This window comes from Hydra vulgaris, chromosome 12, assembly GCF_038396675.1.
Source record: "Hydra vulgaris chromosome 12, alternate assembly HydraT2T_AEP".
Classification (NCBI taxonomy): domain Eukaryota; kingdom Metazoa; phylum Cnidaria; class Hydrozoa; order Anthoathecata; family Hydridae; genus Hydra; species Hydra vulgaris.
Genome location: NC_088931.1, coordinates 17,094,407 through 17,110,747, shown reverse-complemented (window position 1 = coordinate 17,110,747; position 16,341 = coordinate 17,094,407). Strand labels below are relative to the sequence as shown.

At 27.7% G+C, this 16,341-nt stretch overlaps 1 protein-coding gene across 2 annotated transcripts in view; it reads left to right on the top strand.

Annotated features, from left to right (window-relative positions):
* The window catches only part of LOC136088525 (uncharacterized), a 68,428-nt gene extending 57,900 nt beyond the window's left edge, over positions 1 to 10,528 (top strand). For both annotated transcript variants that reach the window (XM_065812383.1, XM_065812384.1), the window contains exons 3-6: positions 1,256 to 1,465; positions 6,905 to 7,111; positions 7,450 to 7,793; positions 10,145 to 10,528. In XM_065812383.1, the coding sequence (XP_065668455.1) occupies positions 1,256 to 1,465; positions 6,905 to 7,111; positions 7,450 to 7,793; positions 10,145 to 10,399 (1,016 nt within the window). In that variant the 3' untranslated portion in view covers positions 10,400 to 10,528. The remainder of the gene's footprint in view (positions 1 to 1,255; positions 1,466 to 6,904; positions 7,112 to 7,449; positions 7,794 to 10,144) is intronic.
* The last annotated feature ends 5,813 nt before the right edge of the window (positions 10,529 to 16,341 follow it).

The following is a 16,341-nucleotide window of genomic DNA, read 5'->3' as shown; positions in this document are numbered from 1 at the left end:
CAGTGCTTGTTTGATATCTTCTTCATTTTCAAATTTCTTGTCATTCAAGAAATTTTGTAAGGACAAAAATAAGTGATAATCAGAGGGCGCTAAGTCTGGGGAGTATGGTGAATGTGACAAAATTTCCAAGCTCTGCAATTTTTTGTCAAGTCCCTAAAGCAGCATGCGTCCTGGCATTATCATGATGCAGTATGTTGTTCTTACTATTGAACATCCCTGGCCTTTTTTCTTGGACTTTTGTCTTTAAATTATCCAGTTGCTGAAAATACTTCTCCGAACTATGCTTGTCATTTGGTTTTAAAAGCTCATAATGTATTGGTCCTTGAATGTCCCACCAAATACACAACATTCTCTTATTCAGAGTCAAATGTGGTTTAGATAAGTAAGGGCTAGGTTTTCCCGGTTCACAATATGGCTTTTTTCTTACAATGTTTTCGTAAGTAATCCATTTCTTATCCCCAGATATCATCATGTTCAGAAATGGCTCAGTTCTGTTCCGTGCAAGTAGAGATGTGCATATGACAACTCAATCATCCAAATTCTTCTGACTTTATTCATGTGGCACCCATCTTGATTATTTCCATACTAATCCTATCTTTCGAATATTGTTTACCGAAATAGTTCCCTGAGCTGATTTAAGTGTTTCGGCAATCTTGGATGTTGTCAGAAAAGGACCTTGCTTTAACATGTTCTTAATAATATTGTCATCAATCAAAGATGGATGCCCAGAATGTGACCGATCAGAAAGGTCGAAATCACAGGTTTGAAATTTTTGGAACCATCTTCCACATGTTCTATCAGAAACAGTACTTTCATCAAACACTTTCAATAAATTTCTACATGCTTCTGTAACATTTCTTCGTAAAATGAATTTGTTTGAGTTAATTTGCTACTTCTGTATGAATACTTTAAAATATAAAAATAATGAGCCAAATAAAGATGTGCTAGTGCGTCAAAAATTGTATTTATATAAGCGGACAGAACTTTCGGGTTTTAAGAAATATGTATGTCTTCAGAACCTAATATATTATGTTTTGAAGACATACATATTTCTTTAAAATATATTGATTTTGAGTTAATTCAATGAATGACCTTTTAGACAAGAGGTATTTTAATCATCAAAGGATTACTTATTTTCAAATTGATTATATGATTTTATAAATGATTAAATATAAATTTATAATATAATTTATTATTATATAATAAATTTATTTTTCTAATGCTTAAAGCTTTTAAAATATTTAACTGCGTTTAGAAAAGTTTAGAAAAAATGAAAAGAAAACAGCAGAAAACAAAATTGCTATTTATATCACAGTTGCGGCACTGGTTGCAGTTTTGTTTTTGGCTTTGGCAGTAAAGTTTATAAGGGATTTCATCTTTTTGCTTAAAAAACTTCAAGTGTTCAAATATAGGAGATGTCATTCATTAGAAGAGTCGAACATTCAAAATGTTTTTCTTAAAGATGGTAAGTTATTTATGTTATTATGTCGCATTTTTCTCAATTGTTTTTTGTTTTTTTATGTGTTTTTTTTGTTTAATGCTTTTCCACTTAGAAAATAAGTGGAAATAAAAATTGTAATTGTACTTGAGTTCAGCTTCTTGATATAATTGGTTTCAAACTAGTAAAGGCTGCAATCGATTATTTTTGACAAAATATTGATAATATATATTACATACATAAACCTAAGGAATGATGAATTTTTCATAATTGTCAACAGTTTTTTAAATCTTGCAGAATTTAAATCAAATGACAAGAAATTATTTTGGATCCAAGGCAACTTCAACTGCTTCATAAAACTACTAAGTAAAAAAGTTTTTACTATGATGATCTAGTTTTATTGTTTCTATTTTCCTGTTAACAAATTAGCATCATTGTAACAATTTATTGTTAGGAAATAACAATCACTATCCCCATGTAAACTTCTTTATATAAACTATATTAGTAGAAATACCTTCAACTTAAAAAAAAATTGTTATTTTTTGAGCAAATAAATGAAATCTAAAATTAATTATATTTTTTTCCAGCATAATTGAAACTTTATGTAGTCCACTCTAGCAATTCAGGGACTTTTTCATCTCCCTTTTTTTTGACCCTAGTGTCTGGGGTCCCTAAAAATTGATAGGACTTTGCATGCCTGGTTGTCTTACAGTATTTTCTTATAATTTTTTGATGACTTTACTTCTTCTTTTAAAAGCAGTTATTTAGTTTTTTCTTTTATTAAAAGCAGTTATTTAGTTTTTTAAAAGCAGTTAGCTTATTTTTGCTGCATCTTTGAAAGTCACTTCAAAGTCCATTTATCAAAGTACCGTAAGATTGGGTGGCTTTGGCCCTACGGGATGACTTTAGCCCAAGCAAAATTTTTGTTTAAAAATGGTTTAAAATTGATACATCAAGGTATGCCGGTTAATGTTTAGTAGCAAATTGTGGGAAATTTATTATTTATTTAGTCTAACTTAGTTTACTTAACTTGAGTCTTTGTGATATTACTGTAAGTTGCACTTTAGAAGAAGCACCTAAAATCCGAATTTTTTTAGGTGTGTAAACTTTTACATCGATAGCAGTACTTGGAGAAGGTTTTTTATTGGAATATACACTGAATTAATTTTAAACCATTAGTGTTTGATTCTATCTTGTTTTAAAGCTTAACAGTTTATTACTTTTTTGCAATTGAGATTAAAAAAAAAATAGGTTGTCTTTGATCCACTACATAGGGTGACATTGGCCCAGGCTAAAGTCACCCCATGTATTAGAGTAAACCTTTTTTAGTGATCATTTATAGATATTATGGTTGTTACTATGTCGGAATGAAAAATTTTGTAGTAGTAATGCAATAGAAAATCAGTATAACAGTTCGTATTGGTAAATAGCAAAATTTGTTTAGTTCTTAGTTTAAATATGCCACAAAATTACAAGCCAAATCGTGGAAAAAAAAAATATGTTACTTATACTTTACAACAGTTAGACAATGCATTAAAAGATTTAAAGAATGGTTTAATTACTCAACGACAAGCAGCTTTGAAATAGGATATACCAAGATCAACATTAAAAAATAAAATAAAACAGACATTTAAAAAAAGTATGGTGGTCAGCAAATATTTACATCAAAAGAAAAAGACATGTTTAAGGCATATGCAATAAAATCATCTGAGTTTATGCAATAAAATCATCTGAGTTTTCCTGTTGATAAATATGATTTAAGATGCATAGTAAAAGGGTATTTAGAGAAAAAAAACGTTGTTATACCTCAGTTCAAAAATAATTTTCCAGGTGGCGATTGGATTCGATCTTTTTTAAAAAGAAATCCAGAACTCACAGTAAGATTTGCAAGCAACATAAAGCGAAAGAGAGCAGAAATAGGAATGACTTTGATTGATAACTACTTTATAAATCTATCAAATGAAATAAGTAGTATATCATTTGATAATATATGGAATTATGATGAAACCAATCTCAGTGATGATCCAGGTAAAAAAAAAAAATTAACAAAGCGTGGATGTAAGTATCCTGAACGCATAATTAATTCTACAAAGACCTCGTTCTCTGTAATGTTTTGTGGCAATGCTAATGGTGAATTGCTACCACCTTATGTTGTTTACAAAGCTGAGTCGTTATGGAATACATGGATGGAACATGGGCCACCAAAAGCACGTTATAACAGATTAAAAACTGGTTGGTTTGACTCAACATGTTTTGAGGACTGGTTTTTCTCTTTACTTCTTCCAAGACTTAAGAAGGCTCAAGGAAGAAGTGTCATTATTGGTCATAACTTATCTTCACATTTGAGCATTGCAGTACTGGATGCATGTCAAAACAATAACTTGTGATTTGTGGCATTACCAGCAAACTCTACACATCTCACATCATCTTTTAGACCATTTAATTATCAACTTAAATGAACATGGGAATGATAACCTTAGAGCTTGTTTTCGCAAAACTGGAATTTTTCCATTAGACAAGTCTCAAGTGCTTTCACGACTACCATGTTGTAATGTTGGTTTAGACTCAACTACTGATTTAGTAAGCCAATCATTTTTAGATCATTTATGTAAGTCACTGGATGATCCCTCAGATGGTTCTAAAAAGCCAAAGCAACGTAGAGTATGTGCTGTCCCAGGTAAAAGCTTATGTTCAACAGATATATCATCTTGTGTTTAAATGAAAATAATAGATTAAATTCAAATAATGTAGATACACCTATCAGTATTATAAATACAATTGAGACCAACAACAAGTCGATACTTTGCTGGCCCAAGTACAAATACTGGAACTACTGAGACTTTTAATCTAATTTTTGCGGATGTAAGTTTAGTTGTAGAAAGTCATACAGAATCTTTAGATCATTCAGCATTAGGCAAAAAGAACTTTCAAAATATTGATAAAACAAAAAATGTTTGTAAAAAGGAGAAATTGTTAAATCTTGTAGAGAATTGTTATGTAATTGTTAAATGCAATGGAGAGTTAAATTCTGGACAGGTTTGTTTATTTATTTTGAATTATTTATATTTAGCTAATCAATTAGTAAACTTTATAACTAATTATTTTAATAACTAATATTATTTAATGTAATAACTATTGAATAATTTTAAAGTAACTTTCGAAATTTTTTTTTCTGCAGTTGAAAAAATTAAGAAAAAATGGAGCAGAAATTACTATTATGAAAAAAAATGGACTTAACTGGAAATGGTCACTACCAGCAGTGCAACTTTTTTTTCCCCAGTCTGAAATAGTCGATTTTATTGAGGAACCAAAGAAAATTTCGAAAAGAGGAATTAATTCATTTCCAGAACTTTTTCACTAAATTTTTTAAAACATTTATTTAGTCATTTTTGTTTACTTTATACCTAAACTGTTTTGTTTACTTGGTACCTATACTTGTATAGTTTGTACCTATATTTTATTTACTGTATATACAAGAACTTTGTTACTAAAGCTTTTTTTGTCACTTTATTTTTGTAAATTTTTTTTCTTTGCCTAAATATTGTTGTTTTTGTTGTTTTGCTTCCTTTAGTCCCTTTTTAAAGGGTTGGGCCAAAGTCACCCTAACACACAGGGGCGACTTTGGCCCACCATTTAAACCACCCAAAAGATACTTCAGGTAAATAATTTTCAAATGGGAGACAGATAGTTCTAACTGTCTTTTCTATGTAGTGTTTGAGGAAATAACTTTAGTGGCTTTCATGCAATAGACATTAAGGTGCAAAATGGGCCAAAGCCACCCAATCTTACGGTATCTAATCAGATGTTTGGTAAATGTTGTGAAATTTATTTTAGTATAACTGTTTTAGTATACCTTAAGTAAAATATTTTTTTATCAAAAAATATTATTATATATAAGTGTTTAGGTGTCATCCACAAATTACATCACGCATTAGAGGGAAGGGGTTACCAATTTTGTGAAGGTTTGTTAGAGGGGGATTGGGGTAATAAGTTTTGTGGCACAGCATTTTTTTTTATCTATAAAATTAGAAAAACTATTGATTAAAATAGTGCCTAGCCAAAATCATAAACCCTCAGTTGATTTATGCACACAATTGCACAATTAAATAATATTCGAAGAAACTTAATTCATCAAAAATTAAATTTCTTCGGTGGTTACTTGTCTGTTCAGTCACTGTTATATAACTCTAATTTGAATTAAATGTACATGAACTTTTGCTGTTTCACCCTGTATACACTCTACTTCCTCCATACCTATTTAAGTCAGTCAATCGACTGACTTTAATAGGTATGGGGGAAATAGAGTGTATTACATTGGTCAATGTTTGTAACTACACTGCGGCTGCGGCCATATCAGTTAATCTATGTATGCAAAGATTATTATTTTATGAAACTTTAAATAATATAAATAATAAATAAATATAGTTATAATCAAACAACAATAATAGTTTGAACATTAAAAAATATTTTAAAATAAAACATCAAAATATACCATTTCAATCTCTTAAGAGAAAATTGAACCTGCACCCATGATTGTCTTAAAATTTGCAAGTTTATTCTATGGAATTATAATAAAATGGTAAAAAATTAGAGAATTAAAACACTTTTTGCCTGCAAATAATAGTTTTTTGTGGGTTTACTATTTGTACGCGTGTTCAAATAATGACTTTTAAAGTAATATTGAGTAATAATTAAAGTTTATATGTATTGAAATTTATTCATTAGATAACTAAAAGCAGTTAAGAAAATTAAAAATATTATTGTATTTAAAACAACAAAAACAAAAAAATTTAAGGAGGGGGTGGGTACAAATTTGTTGCATAATTTTTATTTTTATTTTTGGTGGGTAGGAGGGGACAGTAAAGAGTGACGATTAGTAAATAGGAGGTGGAGAAGGGTCCAAAAATGTCAAAATCTTTGTGACATAATTTATGGATAACCCCTTAGTGATAATTGCCTATCACTAAGGGGTCTATCGCTATGGTTTTCTTAATCAGTCATAAAATTGACTGGTGGTGGTAGTATTGGTGGTGGTGGCCAAAGACCTTAGTTGATCATGTTTGTTTCATCTGTGGAACTTAAAAAAAATTTCTGAAAAATTGACTAATGACAAACGTAGCAGAAGGCTAGTAACAAATAAATTACAATAGCTTTGTTTTACAAGTATTTACTATTACCAGTTGTAAATCATAAAAATATACAATTTTGATATACTTAATCTTCACAAATGGAAAGATAAAATCTATAAAACAATATAAAATATATATAATAAAAAATATCTAATAATCTACATGTTTGACAGTGCAGCTTACGATAGTAAACGCTTTTAAATTGTTTAATTTTTTTCAAATGTTGATTGAACAAATTATAAAAAATTTAAAAAATTAAAAAATAAGTTTAAATTTTTTTTAATAAAGATTTGAGTGAACTTTTCCTAATAAGAATAATCAATATTTTTATTTTTAGATATATATGTAATGATAGTGTACCCTCATGGTTGTGGTATATTAGAGGAATTAGTGTTTGCACTTGGTAAAATTATGTGTTCTAAAGGAATAAACGTTTTAGTCGATATCTTTCAGCCTCAAAGAGAAACAGTTGAAGGTTTGGCAGGTTTACTTAAAGACTTTGAAAAAGCTGATTATGTAGTTGTACTGTGTACGGAGCCAATGAGTAATAATTTAATTAATGAGATTTTTTTGATGTAATTTGTTATTGCTACTAACGCTATTTATTTGTAATCTTCATAAAAATTTATCTTTAATTTATTCTCTGGAATGACAATGCTTGTCGCGAATGCTGTGCGATTATTGAAACTGACATTGTTTTGATTATTGGTTAAATTGTTAATAATGATTAATGTTATTGATATTTTTTGAATTTTTATTGATGATTTTTTTAATTATAACAATTAAAGTTATCAATACTATTATTATTATTATTTATTTTATTGTTATTATTATTATTGTAATTAATATTGTTGTTTTCAATATTGATTCATATTGTTTTAGATTCACCCTATGAAAATCACAACAATTATAAATTTGTGCTAGATCTACTTCTCAATAGTCAAGTAATGGATAAAAATAGCAAAAGTAAATATATTGCAGTTTACTTTGATAATGGTTATAAATTTGTTCCTCGTTATCTTTACCAACGAAAATATTTTCTTCCTTCATTATTGGATTTATTTCTTCTAAACCTTTATGGAATACAAACTCACTTTTCAACCATATTTTCTAAAATCTTGAAAGAAACACCTGAAATAGCAGAACAAAAGAGAAAATTTTGTTTACTTTGTAAAAAATTCAAAGATGGTACTCATATTGATTGTAACTCTAACTTCTGTATAAAAGTAAGACTTTTATAGCACTAACGAGTTATTTTTTTCCATAAAATTTTTATAAGCTTTTTTTAAATTGTTATTTTAAATATAAATGTACCAATTAAATTGTTATTTTAAATATGAATGTACCAATTAAATTTTGGGACTACAAGTTTTTTTTTGCTTTTTTTTTTCAATTTTCTTGATTGTTACATTAACAGTGCATCAGTAAAAAATGACATTCAGTAACCTGACTGTCATTTTTGATGTGGAAAAATTTTTTCCAAAGTTTAGAAGCATACTTAACTAGTAGTTGAGATAAATCGATATTTGAGTGCAATCACAAGTTTCTTGTATTATTTTTACCACCAACATAATTTTTTTCTAACCAAAGCTGTTTTAGCAAAGTTAAAATATACAGCTGAGTATCGTTGCTTACTTTAATAAAGTAGGTAACAAAGTTAAAGATGTTTAATAGCTGTAGATCGTATTCTTTTTAAACTTTTGCCGAGAGTCAAAATATTATAAATGGTTATAAAGACTAAAGACTCAAAATCCCTTATGATCGACTAAGAACTAAGCAAACTCAAATAAGCTTTATGTCTTTTGAGGTGTTACTGGTGGTGCATCAGTTATGAATAAAATAGGGTAAGAACTATCCATTAACTTTGTTGTTGCCTTAAAATTCATTTTGAATTATAGGAAATTACTTAAGAAAAACTAATCAATGATGAGGAGAATGAAAGTGAAGAAGTTGATTCTGATCCTAATTATGATAATGATAATTGAGAATGTTGGAACAAAGTAAGTTGACTTGTTGATGAGAAAATTATAAAAGGTTTGTATAAGATTCAAGCTAAAATCACCACCTAATATTGATACTCAAGATGATATAATGATATGTATGGTATGATACTACGTAAGAAGAAATTGCAGTATTGCTGCTTTACTATGCTAGTTGCATCTAATGTTATTAAATGTTATTTAGAGTTACTAGATAATATTTTAAATACAAAAATCAAAACGAAATTGCTAAAACAGCAAGAGAACATATTAACATTTATTTTTCCACTTAATAAAAAGTCAGCATGCAGCAGAAGCATCACTGATTCGGATTTTAGATCAAATGTCATCACTGTTAAAATTCCCCATAAAATATAAAAATTTTTTAGAACGATCCACCCTAACGTATGCGCAATCCATTTTAAGTATGAAATCCATTTTAAGTATGAAATCCATTTTAAGTATGACACCCACTAAATATAAATAAATGTTTAGATTAACCGTGTAAGCTTTGCATGACTATTTTTCTTTACATGTCTTAATTTTCACCCAATTTAAGAATTTATTTATCAAAAAAATTCTCTTAAGCTTATTTGTAGTAAGTTGTCTAGCATAAGCATTTAAATGCTTGTGTCATTTTAAGGAACTAAAAATATAGCTAAATTAACATGATAATATATAAAATAATCTAAAATAGGACCATAGGTTCAGAAATGGTCCGCGAACCTGTTGTATCTGGACCATGCAGCGCACTGATTTAAGAACTCATTCCAACAAATGAAGCTGCAACTCCTTAAGAAACTAGTTACAGGGTTTGCTCATTATCTTTTTTAATTCTCTTTGGAAATGTTTTAAAGATGGATTAGTCGCTCATAGTTTTTAAATCTGCGTTGTTGATTACAATAGCAAACATTTGTAGAGATATTCAATTTAACTTTGGAGAACTGTTCATCTTTTACTATTTAATCTAATAAAAATGTTTTGTTTTATTTGTGTGAATATATTAAATGAAAAAAGTTCTTATAACGCTGTAAAAAAGCAGAATGTTTGATATTTTTGTGTATGATTTAAAAAAATAATAAGAGCGGTACGCCACTTTTTAATCAAATAAATGATTTAAGACATTGTTTCATAATGACATCCAGTAAATAAAATAAAATTACTCTGGACTTTCACGTGTGAGCGTGAACTGTGAAAAAAGGAATATCTAAACAATAATAAAAATAATAACTAATGAATATTATGGATTAATTTTTTTTTTTTTTTAATTCATAATTACTAAATATGTTGAGTAATTTTAATTATGACCATAAAGTTTACTCATCATTTTTTTTGTATGATTTATACTTTCCTGAATGACCCCAAAATCGGGAATAAATAAGGCATATCATCAGTATGTACTTATTAAATTTGTACATTATATACAATTTTGAAAAATATGGTGGGTCAAAAACTACATATTTACAAATCTTCGAGTTGAAATATATGTCATATGTTGCAACTCGCAGATTTGTAAATATTTAGTTTTTGACCCATCCTATTTAATACATTACAAAAACTTTTTTTGAGTTATTACAAACAAAATTTTTTTTTTCAAGGCAAAATCACGCAATTCTTCATTATCCTCGTCTTTGAATTGTTACAGTTTTGAAGCTCCTAGTAACAGCAATCACGCAATTCTTCAATATCCAATTTCCAAATCACGCAATTCTTCAATATCCTCGTCTTTGAATTGTTACAGTTTTGAAGCTCCTAGTAACAGCAGCACTAATGATGAAGATTTAGCTTTTCAGAATAATCTTATTAAACAAGAAGTCTTTCTCAAAAAAGAATATAATGAAACTAGTGTTTAGATGATTTTTTTTTTTTTTTTTTGTCATTTTTTTTTATATATATATAAGCAATTTTTGTATTTATATAGTGTAATATTTTATAAATAATTTTTTTGATTTTATTGTAGCTAAAATCTTATTCTTTCGCTACACTGTTTAGTTGCTTGTTTTTAAACCACGACTAAAAACATTGTATAGAAGTGAAGACCATGTAAAGTTTACAGTTATCTCGTTTTAGTAAGATGCATTTTCTTCACAGTCAACACTTCAATAGGTACTTTACACGGTCAAACACGTCAAATAAGTACTTTTTTTTAAATTTAATTTGTCAAAACTTTTAGGCATCGCCGATTCGGTTCGTAAAGGCCGCAAAAAGTCAGACCGGCTTATTTTGCGGATTAAAACTTTCCGATCGTTAAATATTTTACAAACCATAATCCGAAAAATAATTTACGAATTAATAGCGAATTTTTTTTTTCGAATTCTCTTTGCTTTTCGGATAATTAATCCGAAAAATTTTTACGAACTGCTAGCGGATTTTTATTTTGCGGATTTTTTATGTTCGGATTATTAATCCGAAAAACTTTTACCAGTCAACTTAACTTTAATTCGCTAAGCAAATTATACGAATCGCGTTCCGTTCGCCTCACCATTAAATGGTGTGGTCCAAATAAATTATATTTTTATTGTGCGCGTCCTATAAATAGTGGGTTTCTTTTTTAATTTCAATCATTCCTATTTGGAAATCTTAACCTACAACAATTCGTTCAACAGATCAACAAGTCTACTTCACTTACATTTATTACGGTAAGCCATTATATTATTTTGATTTAAAAGTTAAGAATTTTTCAAACTCAGTTTTTGCGGGGTTTTTTTTTAATTCGCTTTGCGGATTGCTTCAATTAGTGGATTGGTCCGATAAAATTTATATTGTTATATTTCTCCTACTTAAATAGAAATAGAAATAGAGATAAAAACTAGTTTGAAAAATTGTTACGTTCATTTCAACAATTAAGGCAAAAATAATTAGTTCTTTTGTTGAAAACATTATGCATGCCTCTAAAATATCATTTATTGTTAAGAAAAATATTAAGGAAAATTTTTAAATAATTAGTTCTTTTTCGGAAACTGTTTGCATGCATCACGTTTTATTAAGGAAAATATTAAGGAAACAAAACTAGTATATTTACCCAATAATGTCAAGGCTTGCCAGAAAAAATCTCTGTATACCAGCTTCATCATCAACATCTGAAAGAGTTTTCTCAACGGTAGGGAATATATACAGCTCGAGAAGAACCAATCTTTCAATCTCAAAGGTTGAAATGTTGGTATACATGAAAGAAAACACTAAGCAACTCAGCAAAACTCAAGACATTGAGTGGCTAAGAAATGAATTTGGAAAAATGATTCATTTTCAGTGTGATTTTGACTTTTTTTTTTCTTAACATTAAAATCATTTCGTTTCATTGTATGTTTGAATATTGTAAATAAATAAAAATGAATCTTATTTCAATAGCATTCTTTATTCTGAATCCGTATAAATCCGTAAAAATAATATCGGTTCGGATTCCAATTCGAAAAAAATTTTCGAATTGCAGTCTGATCCGAAAGCATCGAATCGGATTGCAGTCCGAAAATATTTGAACGAATTTTTTTCCGATATATTACTTTCGGATCAAATCAATCCGTAAGTGATTTGAACCGTTCAGCATGGATAGTTCGGTGCACAATCCGATAAACAGTAACGTATCGGCGATCTCTAAAAAATTTTGATTTTATTTTAAAAAACATAAAAAGTTTTTAAGAAAATCTTACTTTTCTCGCGCGGGGTCAGAAAAATTGGTCACGTGGGCATCATAAATTTAGAGGTATTTATGTTTCTAATCGATGTAATTTTATGTAAAACATTTATTTCACATACAATCTTGAACATGAAAAACTATGAGTCCAGCCTGACTGTAACCATTTTTTTATTCATATATACTAACACTTGTATACAAATAGTGATACAAACTACATCCTCCCTAATTAAGAAAGTTTTATTTTTCACGTAATCGCATCTTCAAAACCAAAATAAAAACAAATTTTACTTAAATTTTAACATTGTTACGGTTTTAACAATTTAATAAAGCGCTGAAAAAACTTATCCTGACTTAAAGAAATTAAAAAAAAAAAACTTATTCTAAAAAAAAAAACTTATTCTAAATTATATATTCTATTCAAAAAACAAACTTATTCTAAAAAACAAAAATCTTAAAAAAATAATAAAAAATAAAATAAAAATTGCTTAGTAATAAATAACTAAAAAAAAAACTTAACTAAAATAAATAATAAACAATAAGATTATTCAAATCACCTTTATAATTACGTTTGAAATAAATAACTTTAAATCTTTACTAACGTTTTTATAATGTAAAACTAGTATAATCCCGTCTGCTTTGTTACTGCACCATGTAGAATTATATTAAAAGTAAAAAAAGTAAAAAATAAATAGTACTAATGGACAAAAAAAATGTTAATAAACACTTTTGTTTTTATAAAAAACATTGCGCATAAGTGGTATTTTTTTAAAAAAATGATTAACCTTAATGGGAAAACCTTTTTTAACAACGCTTTTCTTTTTATGTTGGAGGGGGGTGGGGGTGGGGAGGGGTTGAAACGCGCTTCACAAAAATGATGACTGACTTACGAACAAAAACAACATGCTTTTTTATTATAATATAGACGAAAACCCTTTTAAATAAAGTAACAATTTCTAACGATTTTTTAATAATCGCGTACATTTAAAAGATAACAAAAAAAATTTACAATTCTTCGTAGTAATGTAAACAAAAGAAAAATAATCAAATCGTTTCTTTTCTCAGAAATAAAATATTAGAAAGCAAATGAGGAAAAATGAAAAATAATGAACAAAACTATTCCTTTAATTGATAATTTAATTCAATTTGTTAACAATTTAATTTGTTAATTTTAATTGATAATTTTTTTATTTAAAGACAAAAGAAAAAAAAAATATAAAAAATTTTATATATCTATTTTATATATAAAATTATCAACTGACATCAACTGACAAATAGCCTGACTCGCAGCAGAGTGCTGCTACATCGACTGAGGGTTTGGCATGGGGCAGTAGTCTTTTCATTTATTATTTTTCGTTTTCTTCTTTATTCTAAAAATGCCGTATTGATTTAGATAAGCAAAAATATGTTATAGTAGATACATATTCACCTATAGTATCACTTAAAAGGGCAGATTTTACAAAAAAAAAAAACCAACTACCAAATAGCCTGACTTGCAGCGGAGTGCTGCTACATCGACTGAGGGTTTGGTTTGGGTCAGCATCAAGCTCAGGCTTAGGGTTGCGGCAAGGTTTAAATATAGTTATATTACAGTAATTAAACATTTTGGTAAATAGATGTAAATAAAAATGAAATAGAATAAATAAACAAAAATAAATATAAAAACATTTTTATAATAAAAAAATAAACTTAAATATTTATAAATAAAAACAAAAATATGATAAAAATAAAAAAATAATAATATTTATGAAAAAATTGTATAAAAAAAGGAAAAAAAAAAACAACAAAGCAGAAACAGAAAAAAACATGCGTGTACATATATATATTCACGTTTTTTTTTTTGTTCCTGCTTTGTATATGAGAGTGTACAAGAGAGTATATATATATATATATATATATATATATATATATATATATATATATATATATATATATATATATATATATATATATATATATATATATATATATACTCTCTTGCTAGGTCGCATATATATACTCTCTTGCTAAAGTTATTATTGTCAGGTCAGTTTTAGGTTGTTTTTTTTAAAAAAATTATTTTAAATACTGGAAAAAAAGAAATTTTTTTAAATTTTTTTTATTATTGGATAGACTGCCTGTCTAAAAAAAAAATGCATTGGCAAGCAGATGCTGATGCAATAGTGCACCTCAAATAGGTTTCAACTATGTCTGTCAAAATGTTTTTATTATATAGTGGGTTAAACCAGATTATATTTCTTTTTATTAGAAGATTAAATCCATAAAAATATAATAAAAGTCTTAACAACAATTTATGCTTCCTGATTGAAATCTGCTTCCAAATACATATCAATAATATTTCAAAATATTTTTATAAGTCAAAAACCAATGTAAAAAACGTTACTTTTCAAGATAGCAACCGATTGAGTAAACTTTAGATAGACATGTTTTTTACCCAACATTTATTTTTTATGCAAGTAATGTAACCAATTTTAAAAAATTGTTAAGATTAAAACACTAGACTTAGACTAGAAGAAAAAGATTTTTTTTCTAACTTAAAACTGGTGTTGACTCATCTGGTGTTTGCTGAGCTTGTAGCTGGTGTAAAACTTTACGGATAAAAATGGCACATGAAGAACATCATTTGAGCTACCTCCAGTTTTTTAAATTTTTTTGCAGTCAGTAAACTTACACACATGTATCTGTTCATTTTCTTTGTGTAAGAATTTTTTTCTCATGTAAGAAGCCATTATAATATAAAAAAACTTACTGTTTAAATAACTTGCAAATATAATCAAATTAAAACTAGTGATCTAATTTTTATGCATGCAATTAACACAAGTATTTTGCTAATGGCACAATTATCTATATCTCTTCTGATTAACTGACATTATAAAATAGTCACAAAGAAATGTTTATTTGGGATTATTTAATTTTTTTTTAAACATCCTCATTTCCAACAAGGCTGCAAGCAACCACTAACTAAAGTTGGAAGTTACTGGAAGAGAAAAGATAAAGATTGTAGAGCAAGATAACAATTGACAGACAACTTAAAGGATTGCAAATTATATGAATCAGGAAAGCAAGATGAAGGAAGCAAATACCAAAAAACTGATGTTCGAGGAAAAAAACTAGAGGATTAAGAGTTTTTGGAGCACTTAGGATATAATTTTTTAAGGATATCAATCAGTTTGTTGTAATAGTGTCATATAACTTTTGTTTCCGCTGCTAACAACATTTGTAATTCCTGGCCTAGGAGTTGAGAATGTTTCTATGTCCTATAGGACACTCTTAACATTTAATTTTAAGGGCGTTTTTGGTATTGCAATATCAAATATTTATCAAGAGCTTAGTGAAGCAAGCACTCTGACCAGCGCGGCACGGTTTCAATATTGTACATAAATTAAAGCTTTCTATTTTTAAAAAATCATCCAGTATTTTGAGGACAAATGAAGAAATATTTATTTATTTATTTGCTGCGGTGAGCGTATGCTCACTAGGTAGTAAACCACTATTTGAGCAAGTTCAAAAACTAAAATTTAACATTTTGAGACAAAATTTAAGATAAAGTTTATCAACTTTTTTTCTAAAGTTCAATACTGATTTAATTTGTTTGACAAACGGCAAATTGTTGCAAATTGAGGACACGATGGGTAAAACAATTTCCTCTAAATACGTGTTTACTTTTCTCGGAAATGTATCTTTGATTATGATTATATTCACGGACACTTCCAGCTAGTCCTGTTGGTAGACAAAAGTTCCTTAATAGAGATATCATATTAAGCTGATAAAGGTTATTATAACATAAAAAAGATAATCGAGTCTTCTTTTTCTTTTCATTGATAAGGTTGTTAAATTCAATCTCATAAAGGTATTTACCTAATTACCGGAATTAGTCTCGTTACTCTACGTAGTACTTTTTCAATAAGAATATTTTATTTTTAAAAAATTGGATTCCAAATAGCAGAAGCATTTTTAAGATTTGGGCGAACTAGCGATACATATAACCATTTAGCTATAGCTTTTAAAAATGAAAACGTGTAACGGATAAGATCTAAAGTTTTATTTGCTTTAGAAACACAAACAGATATATGACAACCATATTTCAGATCTTTTTTTAATATGAGGTCAAGGTCGTTTTAACATTCTACAATATTCAATTGTTAAAATTTTTTAATGCACTAA